Genomic DNA, 9880 nt, shown 5'->3' on the forward strand with positions numbered 1-9880 from the left:
TTCTGTTTGAGTTTTTCAACTTCTTCAAATTTCACCCTCTTTTTGGCATTACTACCCCATCCATTCTCTTCCCATATTTTCTTCTACTCAGCCGGGAGATTTTCCTTTGGATCGTTACAACGCTCGTTGAACGGTTTCAAGTAGAAATGAATAGGTAAAAAGTAGAAAGCCCCATATCAATCCATCTCCATAGGAGACAATATGAGCAAAGGACAGGAATTCCTAAATCCCACAGAAAAAACTCACTCCGAGGGGAGTGAGGGGGTATTGAAAAAGGGGAGCTGCGAGTTCTTTCTTTCCTTGTAGGAGAGGTCTTGGTTTGGTATGGCATTAGAGAAAACTTGTTAAGGTTATGCAGCTATGTAGAAAAGGCGGGTGGGGCTTCGCCTGCTTTCGCGTGAACTCACCATTTGGTGATTTGGTTCGTAGTAGCCCAAGTATATCCAGGAGTTCTTTTACACGCTACGGTATCCTCGACGATAATATCGTCATCGGAGATGAGTAGGTGGCTTAGCGTTGTGCTAATTTTGCCAGAATGTTCCATTTTCGTTAGAGAAATCATTAGTATGAAAAAATAGTAAGTCTTTTACATATTTTTTCTTTCAAATTTCTTTTGAGTTTCTCAACTTCTTCAATTAGTTTCACTCTCTTTGCAATTCATACTTTCTAATAACCATTCTATATGATCAAAAGATCGCGTATTCCCTTTTTATACATTCTTTCTTAAGGAGAAGGAGAAGAAGAAGAAGAAGTAGTAGTAGAGGAGGAGGCAGCGCTTGTCAGAATTTCCAACGCTGGTTACAAGATAAATATTTTGAAATAACTTAGAGCCCGTTTGGACATACAAAAATTTTTCTTTTTTTCAAAATTTATTTTGAAAACAATGTTTGTTATCCATATCTTACCAATTTTTTCAATTTCACTTGAAAATGCATTTTCAAATTGAAAATGGGATTCTAATTTTAAATTTGCAAATTTACCCTATACTTTTAATATTTATAAAATGACCCCATCACTTATTAACCTACAACTACCAACATGTTTCCTTTCGATGATCAGATGAAGCTACTCCAGCGAATAATGAACCCTTTTCTTGTGATGACTACCCTGTTGGTACTGGGCCTGTGAATATAAATACAAGTACTGGTAAAAACAGTGGTAAGCGGACTATGGTAGAAAATGTGATATTGATTTTGCATCTTCTGTGTATTGCAGTAAAGCAGAATATGATAACAGTTAAACAATAGCATGTTTGATTGTTTATTTCAAGTAGTATAATCAAATTGGGACGGTTTTGATATTTTTTACAAGTTGTGGGATATAAATCATGTTTCATGGTTTTGAAAAAAAAGACATCCAAATATATTGCAAAAACTATAACCAAACACAACTTCATCTTCAATTCAAATTTTAGTGAAATTCCAAATTTGAAAATTTATTTTGGAATTCATGTCCGAACGCCTACTTAAATAACACATGTAAAATCGGCTGCCTGGAGTAAATCCTACTTTGAGCGAACTCCATCTCCAAGTATATCATCCTGTCATCATAATTTTTGTTTGTAAGAGTATGGCTCGACAAGAACATAAGGTGCTTGATCTCAGTCTCGGGATTCTTCTCACGCTTAAAATATATTCATTCTTGTTGATACGGAAAGAAGGATTCATACATTTATTTGCGGTTATGTCATCATAAATACTTATGCAGCTAATGTTAAGGGAGCATATTCACCTTTTCAATTTTAGCCACTACAAACACTTCTGACAAGCAGATAGAATGCCGAAGGTCATTCACTTGTCTAACCTGAGTAGCTCATCATCCTTCTATTACAAAAAGGAAGGAGGAGGCTAACATCTATCATCTCATAAAGTAGAAATATTCCAAGCCATGTAAAGACAACTAAATGCACCTCAAGGTGCAGTTGAGGAAGTGCACAGGATAGGTATCGACAGATTGAGCTATCCTACTCGTTATCGGAAATCAACACAGACTTAGCTTACTTTTAACTGAAATCAATGCTCCGGGCAGAGCTTACCTACAACACCTGGCTTTCTCTAGGCAATGGCATCAATGCTTTCAGCAACTGACTTCAGCAAATTACCATAGGAATTCTTTCAGACTACCAACACAGTAATCAGCTAGAGTAAGTCCTGAATGTTTAATCCAGATTTCCATATATTAACAGTACGAGAAGGAGCTAAATACCACACAAGTTACAAGGCGGAAAGACGGGAGGGGTTGGGGGTGGGAGGAGGCAGTACTGAGAACAATAAAATTGAAGAAATCCTTCAGAACAAAAAAGCATAAAAATTCAGAGTAAAGCATTTATTCTTTTGTACACAAGAAAAAACCGTGTATTGGTTTCTTGTCTCAAGTATAGAGACGGTAAACTATAACCCCCCCAACTTTCAAAAGTACGGAAAGCGGGGGGCTACCAACTGTCATGTCGTCAAATTGTGATGACTACGCACATTGTGCTCGAGCAACAACCACAATCAGCAAAACTACGACGGAAAGGAAGAAGGAAGTTCTCAGCTTTTCATCAAACGGATCATTATTCCCTTCTGATGCCTTCTCCTCTTCAGGTGGCTGAAACCACTCATTCACAAACTCTATGATCTTCTCAACTATCTCCATCACTTTTTCCTTAGTGTTTACAACAATCCAACTGATTATGTCTACTGTCCCATCAGACTTATCAAAACCCTCCTCAGAACTTTCAGCTGGTAAGCCATTATCGGCTGCATCAACTAAAATATATAATCGAAATATATCAACTGTACTATTGACTACTCTAAATTATGGCTTGCTATAAACAGGGACTAGGGATTTCTATTGATGGTGTTATTGGGTAAATCATTTATACATGTATAAGTATTATCCTAATGTAGTGTATTCAATATCTTTGAAAGAAGACAAACCTTGTTTTAGAGAATCTCTGATTTCCCGAACCGCCTCATTATTCAAAACAGCATCCCAAACTGCTTTGTCGGAAGATAGTGAAATAACCATTTTCTGCAGAGATCAAGAGGGAATTTCCTGATCACCACAAACTGAACATAAAATGAAATGATGGATCATCTCAAACAAAATTAGTATCATTCAGACAATAGCTTAGTCTTTTTTCTCTAAGATCTTGCGAGCCAATAAGTTGCGAACAACAAAAGCTCCATGAACTCCAGTACAAATGTAACTGAGAAATTACTTCACTTACTTCACTCCAAGAGTTTTGTCTGTTTAGCCACCACCTCAGTTATTGAAAATAACTCATAGAAAGGACTCGGATTTTATTTTAAAGGGTCTAGATTACTTGTTATTTCACAGCAATTACAATCAAATTAAGATATGACATCAAACAACTCTTTCTGATATCCATGTGTCCGCTAATCAATTTCAAAGCAATCCTGAAGGCACTCTAGTAAGGTACCTGAATAGAAGGTTCAGTCTGCAGCATGTGGAATGCATCAAATACTCGGTTAGCTCCATAAGACTGCAACAGTTTTGAATTACAAATATGCATAGATGGTTCGATCCAATCAGACACGGATCCACTAGAAGAGACTTCACGCATCAGATTAATTGAACTAGTAAGTTCATCTGTTTTATCCTCATTTGAGTTGTAACCGAGACCGTTGTTGGTGGAATACGAAAAATAGGATGGCTCAAGGACCCTAAAAAGTCCAACAACATTAAGCAGAAGCAAGTGAATCTTCAAAATAGAAACAACAAAGATAAAGATTTTCATCTACAGCTACATAAGAGAAGAATAAATTATTGGGAGATATCAAGAAAGATATTACAATTATAACACTTCTGTAGCACTATGAATGAGTCAATCAGCTAACTAAAGATACTTCCTAGCAGACTTCTAAACAGCTCTTCAATGTACTCTTTTAATGTGTGGACAGAATGTCCCACTTATTTGTTCCCAGGAATTCATATTATCGAATTCCTCCGGCTGTATTTCAGATAAAGAAGAAGAGCAAAGGCCGGCCAAAGTTAGCTTATCATGAGATAGTTATTAGGTGGAGTATCTGCATGACTGTTATACACCAAGGTTGTAAAATTAGTTAAAGCTGCATTCTAGTTGAGAGCTCAATGGGGAAAGACTTTAGGCATAGTTTTATAAGAAACTCAGCTACAACTAATGGCACTTTATAACTATGGGCAACCAAAAAGACATGCAGCTTGCAATTGGACAATCACGGAGGTTCTTTATAGCTTGAAATTTATCTAACCGAGCATCCGATTTCGCTGCCACAAACAGGTTCGACATATCATTTTTTATGGGCCAAACTGATGTGTCCTGATATATATATATATATATATATATATATATATATATATTCTGTATATATATATTTTTTACATATAAGCACGTTATATATTTGAAAAATATACATCTAATGTATGTTGCATATGCACTTCTTATAAATTAATACCATCATACATTGTATATATTGTATGCACAGTGATAATAATTTATCAAAAGACCACTAGGATCAATTTGTCCACTTTCACCTCTAATAAGAGGAGAGAGAGATTTGCGTGCTTAATGATATTTGGATAGAAGGAGAAAGAATGTGAAAAAATAAATAAGTTATAAGAACCAATACCATGATTTGTCTGTTATGTTTACTAATTAATTAAGTGCTTAATCTGTAAAAAGAATTGCTACTTATGGAATAAACAAAGAGTGATACCATTTTTTAAATTAATTCTGAACAAATGCTCAACCGTATAAAAATCTCTTCTTCTTTTTTTTTACCTTTTAAACCAACATTTATAAATATAAAAAGAAAAATTTTCATAAACCACTATAGTTTAGAGCTTAGTAACTANTTTAGTAAATTTTCGGAAATTTAAAAAACTTCAAAAAGTTGTTTTTCAAAAATTTTCACTTCAAATCACTCACATAAATTAATTTTCTTCTTGATCTCGCTTACTAGATTTCTAGTTTGTAAATTTCCTGTCTTGGATCGAGATCAACAAAAATGCATCACAACTATGGATTCCAATTATTCGTTTTTTTCTTTCAACGAATATAATGAGGCTACTATGAAATATTTACTCATGGGTGGGGCAAGCTCTTCTATTCTGGTTCATGGTAAGGCAGAGTTTGGCTTTTCTGGGGTGATAGTGGAAAAGTTGACAGATAAGTCACCCTTACCGCCACTCTATAGAACAGTAGATGAGATTTTCACCTCGTACGAAAAAACAACTCCAAATTGTATTCGTGTCAAACACAACTAAATTTCACTTTTTTCCGGAATTTCACAATTCTTATGTCCATACGCCCACTAAGAATGTCCAACTTCAGTAAACTCCCAGCATTTAGTGAAAAAAGGTTCGACAATATCTTTCTTTGTGAGGGAGGATTTTCCCACTATCGTGCCTTCTATAGATTACTCCCGGTATTGACAACTTTTTGATCTCATTATACTAGAATTGAAGTAGTTATAGAAGAAATGCCATTTAATTTCAAGAAATAACACAAAATTTTGATCAAGCAAGAGAAGCGTAATATGGAAGAAAAATTAAAGGAATACACAGGAACTCACTGCTGAAGAGCAGAAACTGCATTATGAACCTCGTCAGTTGATGGAACAGTACCCAGAATACAATCATCAAATAAAATATTCACCCTTTCATCTTCACATCCTTCTAAACATTCCCAGTCTTCAGATTCGTCCGTGTTATAAGTAGAAGAATCCCAAGCGGGCGCAAAAGCAGTAGCAGATAAAGGAAGCTGGTTATTGAGAGTGGATAAAGGTGATGAAGAGGAGAGCGAAAGTGTAGTATTTGCTTTGTTGTTGAAGGCGTGGCTTGTAGTACTTGTTGCTGTTCGTGTAGTATTGGCGGTGGTAGTTGAATGAGAGAAGGGCTCTTGGGCGGCACCGCTAACGGTGCCACCTGTCCTGACGGCTCTTTGAACGGCTCTTAACATGCCGCTGCCGCCGCCTCCTCCTCCGCCCATGCCTCTGCCGCCACCACCGAATGACCTCCTCATCATCTTATCCACACCGCACTTTTCTCACTCAACAGTGTGTGTCTGTGTGTGAGCTGATATTTTACTATAGAAAAATCTTCCTGATGACGGAACGCAACCGGCTTTGGGATATTGGAACGTAGTGACTAATGCGCCTTTAGCCTTTTCCGAATTTATGCCTTTGCTTTATTTCTCCTTTGTTTTATTTTTGTTTTCTTTTAATGTGGCAATGAAGGGGAAAAAAAGAAGAAAATATTGTTTAAATTCAATCGAATTTGATAGATTCTATTTCTTGTAATTAAGGTGGGAGAATTGAACATAATGCATATGCACTTTCGTCCGTGGGACAATTTAATATTTCTTTTAAATGTTTTTTTAAAAATATTGCTAAAACAAAACGTACTTGGATAGTTGTAATTTTCACGTTTAATTTAGTGAGTGCTTATGTGCAGTAAAAGATTTTTTTTAGTGAAAATTTGCTTCCTCATCACTCTTCACTAAAAATGTTCTTTTTCTTTTGAAGTACTTCAAATAGTTTGAGAACAACAAAAACTAAAACAGGCACGTTTGAGAAACACTTTGCATAGTTTCAAATTTTGAATTTGTTTTTTGCTAAATTCAGTTTTTTTCTTTTTTAATAAGATAAATTACTTACTTTAGAGATCCCTTAATTTGGCAATGAAATACTTTGAAAGAAAAAGAAGAGGAAATATTATTCTAAAGGATAAATGAAAGGGGGAGGGATATAGTATGATAATTGACTACCGAGACTTTTAGATTAGCAGCACCTATTTGAGTTGAGTCTACAATTTGCTGGTTAGAATTACAACTACATTGTTTCTTTTCTTCCTTGTTTTCCCCTACTCCTCATCATATAAAAGTTCCTAAAAACAAATTATTTTAGTCCGAATTAGGGGGGAAATATTACCATGATTTGTAATTGCTAAAAGTAGAAAATGATCCATTTCTAATAAGACTTTTGAAATTGTTTTCCTTAACATCAAGCATAATAAAGGATGTGTTTGGTACTAGGAAAAGTAATTTTTGAAAAAAAGAATCATGGAATAATTATTATTTGGTGTTTGGTACGGCAGATATCACTTTAGACAAAACATCTTCCATCGGAAGGAGGAAAATAACTTATATCACTTATGGCGGAAGCCATTATTAGTAAACTATATTTGTAAAATAATTCTGGAAAATATAAATTAACATAAACAGAAATGAAAAATAGAAACAGAATTTTAATCCGAACCCACTGAATTCACAGTGTTTCCTTAAGGAATTTAATCCCCTCCTAGTACCCAAGGTTGTGAATTATTTTCTCCCAGGATAGAACGAATTACACACTGGTGTAGTGGTACTTCAAACCCCAGTGTTTCAGCGAACACAAAATTCTGTAGCAAATCACACTTATTGTTGCTTTCTTTGAAGTTAAAACAATGTAGAAGAAGGAGGAGAAATGATCACGCCCAACTATGCCTTCTAAAAAGGACAATGCGGTCGTTGCAAATATAATCTGGTTTACAAGTCCGGAGTCGAATCCCACAGAGAATTAACCTATCAATTACCTTTGTCTGAATCACTAAATCCTTTATAATCTATTTCCCCAAACGTTGTAAACAATATTGGATGGTATTTCTACTAACTAAGATTGGAAGTAAATAACTAACAGCTGTAAACTAAATATTCTTGGGTTGAAAAGAATAATGAGAAGGTTCTAAAGTAGTGATTTCCCCTATTGATGGAATCCCTTCCGGTTATGTTTCATATAGATTCACTAAAATATCTCTATCAATCATGAGCACTCTTTTTACCGTAAATCTCTCCCGAGTAATCGCGATAATTTACTAGACGCACTCTCCCGAGCTACGCTAGCTGGCTTAGATTATTACAGCTCACTTTAGATCACACCCAAGGCTTCGTTATCCCTAATCCCGCCTTTAAACCCGCAATTATAGATCCCTCTTATACTTTGGGAGTGGTGTTGTTCAATAATTACCTAAATATGCACTCTCTCCCGAGTTATGCACACTAAATAGGCACAGCTAATTGAGGATCCTATCAATTAACTACAATAAACACGTAATTGAACAAATAGAGATTAACCGGCAAACTATATGAACATAATCAAGAAGTTTATCCTTCAATAGGTTCCATCAAAACCTTAGACTAAAGTATTTAGCTACTCATGACAACTTGAAGATAATCTACGATAATATTCATCATGGAAAATTGCAAGAAAAAGATGAAATAAAGAAGTATGATGTTTTGGGTGATCTCTCACACTTGTGTTTCTTGCCCAAGAACTCTCTAAAACCAATCTGACCTAATGTAGCCGAAATCCTACTTTTTATAAAGGTTTTACACCAATTTTTCCCGACTTGACAATCCTGCCCCTGACTATTTCGCGTTCTGCCGCGGTCCCACCGCGGTTACGCCGGGACCGCAGCCAAAAAGGGTCTCTGAATCTTCATCTCTACTTTGTCGCGGTCCTACCGCGGTTACGGTCTGACCGCGGCAGGCCAACTTCTGCCTTCCTTTGACTTTTCACTTGGTGCATTTCTTGGGCATTGTTTGATTGGCCTCCTTTTCTCCGTAATTGATCCCAAACTTGCTCCATCGACTTATTTCTTTGGATATAACCTGCAAAGCATGAAAAGCACTAATCAGAGCATTTGGTTATCACTTTTTACAACAAAGCTATACAAAAATGTGGTTCTTTAGGGTCTAATTATAGTCTAATTCACCTATTATCAACACCCCACACTTAAATCTTTGCTCGTCCTCGAACAAGTTAAACCACACTTTTAGTCCTAATCATTTGATGCATTACCCTTTTTATGTCGCACCTGCTATTATGAAAGAACAACCTAAGCAGTGCAACAGCCACACCTCAGATGAAGACTCTAATGCCATGCCACACTCATGCTTACTCTATGTACTCTAACAGAAGTGAAGGCTTGCTTTTTCTTCTTGAGTTCAATGCCCTCACATCACATTTTTTAGAGAAGTTCCACACACATGAAATCAAACAACAAGGAACTGTAGAATAAACGAATTCACTCACTCTCAGCAAAGAACATTCATATGCCACACATATACACCATAAGCTTGCCCTTAGTGTAATACTCTACTAATCGAGTTGCTCAATCTAAGATCAATAGGTCTTCATTTGGTTGTAATGTAGGCTACGGGACGGGTAGGATATATTTAGATATAAAAGTGACTACACCTCCCTAAGCACTTTAATACATACATTTTCTCAATTAAACCTCATCCTCATGTCAAGCCCAACTCCACCTTCACATCAATTTATATTACCCCATACTTCTTTAAGCACATTTACATCAAGAGCCACCACTTATCAAGAATTTTTTTTTTCACAACAATCCAACTATATATTTTTTTTTCAATTCAAGTGGCTCTTCCTTTTTCAAAACAGTGCACCTTTCTCCTTATTTAATTAGTTCCACTCGAAAGCCAAACTGACCACCCCACACTTTAACTTTTACAAGGTTCATAACAATTCAAGTGCTCATGAGAGGTGAAAAGGTTCAAATAGATGGTTAATTCAAACAAATGGGTAAGGCTTGTAATGTGGTTGCCAAAGAAAAAGGATTATAGGCTCAAAGGGGTTAACTGTGGTAATGTGTAACAGGTGGATTCATTATTATATAGGCTACACAAAGAAATGCCTAAATCATCTCTAAGACCAAACAACTACTATTTCGCTTTGCACACACATGGGGCAAGTTCTAGGTATCGTATGCAAGCATAGAATATGTGTATAACCTCACACACACTTGGCATGTAACTCATTCCGAATTAGTTTGTCAACACATTCACAAGAGCATTCAAATAAGACAAGGTGTGCAAAATTAAGGCATA

At 35.9% G+C, this 9880-nt stretch overlaps 1 protein-coding gene across 1 annotated transcript; it reads right to left on the bottom strand.

Annotated features, from left to right (window-relative positions):
* LOC109222775 lies at nucleotides 2262–6146 on the bottom strand. Its single transcript, XM_019387115.1, has 4 exons — nucleotides 5562–6146; nucleotides 3428–3671; nucleotides 2922–3015; nucleotides 2262–2750 (listed from the first exon to the last, which is right to left on the bottom strand). Exons 1-4 carry the CDS (start codon nucleotides 6011–6013, stop codon nucleotides 2464–2466), a joined length of 1077 nt encoding a protein of 358 aa, XP_019242660.1. The 5' UTR covers nucleotides 6014–6146; the 3' UTR covers nucleotides 2262–2463.

The sequence above is a fragment of the Nicotiana attenuata genome, chromosome 1, assembly GCF_001879085.1.
Source record: "Nicotiana attenuata strain UT chromosome 1, NIATTr2, whole genome shotgun sequence".
NCBI classification, from domain to species: Eukaryota; Viridiplantae; Streptophyta; class Magnoliopsida; order Solanales; family Solanaceae; genus Nicotiana; species Nicotiana attenuata.